Genomic DNA, 1029 nt, shown 5'->3' with positions numbered 1-1029 from the left:
ATGAATTAGGAAAAAAAAATAACTTAAATGATTTTAGCAAATGGCTGCAATATAACAAAGAGTGAAAAATGTAAGGGGGTCTGAATACTTTCCGTACCCACTGTATAATATAATATAACTGTCCGAGAGGACTGAGTGTGTGTCGTTCCAGATAAAGACGATCCTGAGCGGCTTCATCATCCGCGGGTATCTGGGCAAGTGGACACTGCTCATAAAGACGGTGACGCTGGTGCTGGCCGTGTCGTCTGGCCTCAGTCTGGGGAAGGAAGGGCCTCTCGTGCACGTCGCCTGCTGCTGCGGAAACCTGTTCTGCAGCCTCTTCTCCAAATACAGCAAGAATGAGGGCAAACGCAGAGAGGTGTGCACATCTGCATGCTGGACCAGACGTGACTGATGTAAGACAGAAGTCAAGGAAAATGCTGATATCTTCTTCTGCATACATTTGTTTCAGGTTTTGTCGGCAGCTGCGGCCGCAGGAGTGAACTTAAATGATTTTAGCAAATGGCTGCAATATAACAAAGAGTGAAAAATGTAAGGGGGTCTGAATACTTTCCGTACCCACTGTATAATATAATATAACTGTCCGAGAGGACTGAGTGTGTGTCGTTCCAGATAAAGACGATCCTGAGCGGCTTCATCATCCGCGGGTATCTGGGCAAGTGGACACTGCTCATAAAGACGGTGACGCTGGTGCTGGCCGTGTCGTCTGGCCTCAGTCTGGGGAAGGAAGGGCCTCTCGTGCACGTCGCCTGCTGCTGCGGAAACCTGTTCTGCAGCCTCTTCTCCAAATACAGCAAGAATGAGGGCAAACGCAGAGAGGTGTGCACATCTGCATGCTGGACCAGACGTGACTGATGTAAGACAGAAGTCAAGGGAATATGCTGATATCTTCTTCTGCATACGTTTGTTTCAGGTTTTGTCGGCAGCTGCGGCCGCAGGAGTGTCGGTTGCGTTCGGAGCTCCAATTGGAGGAGTTCTGTTCAGTCTGGAGGAGGTGAAAACACACACACACACACACACACTCACGCT

The 1029-nt window shown here is 49.2% G+C and overlaps 1 protein-coding gene across 1 annotated transcript in view; it reads left to right on the top strand.

The window, feature by feature from the left end:
* Positions 1-1029, top strand: part of LOC107552404 (H(+)/Cl(-) exchange transporter 4) — a 33460-nt gene that overhangs the window by 6346 nt on the left and 26085 nt on the right. The window contains exons 6-7 of the mRNA XM_016234276.1: positions 152-358; positions 914-994. Of these exons, the coding sequence (XP_016089762.1) occupies positions 152-358; positions 914-994 (288 nt within the window). The remainder of the gene's footprint in view (positions 1-151; positions 359-913; positions 995-1029) is intronic.

This window comes from Sinocyclocheilus grahami, unplaced genomic scaffold (genome assembly GCF_001515645.1).
Source record: "Sinocyclocheilus grahami isolate Dianchi unplaced genomic scaffold, SAMN03320097.WGS_v1.1 scaffold449.1, whole genome shotgun sequence".
Classification (NCBI taxonomy): Eukaryota; Metazoa; Chordata; class Actinopteri; order Cypriniformes; family Cyprinidae; genus Sinocyclocheilus; species Sinocyclocheilus grahami.
Note: the sequence above shows the minus strand (reverse complement) of the source record. Positions and strands in the feature narration are given on the sequence as shown.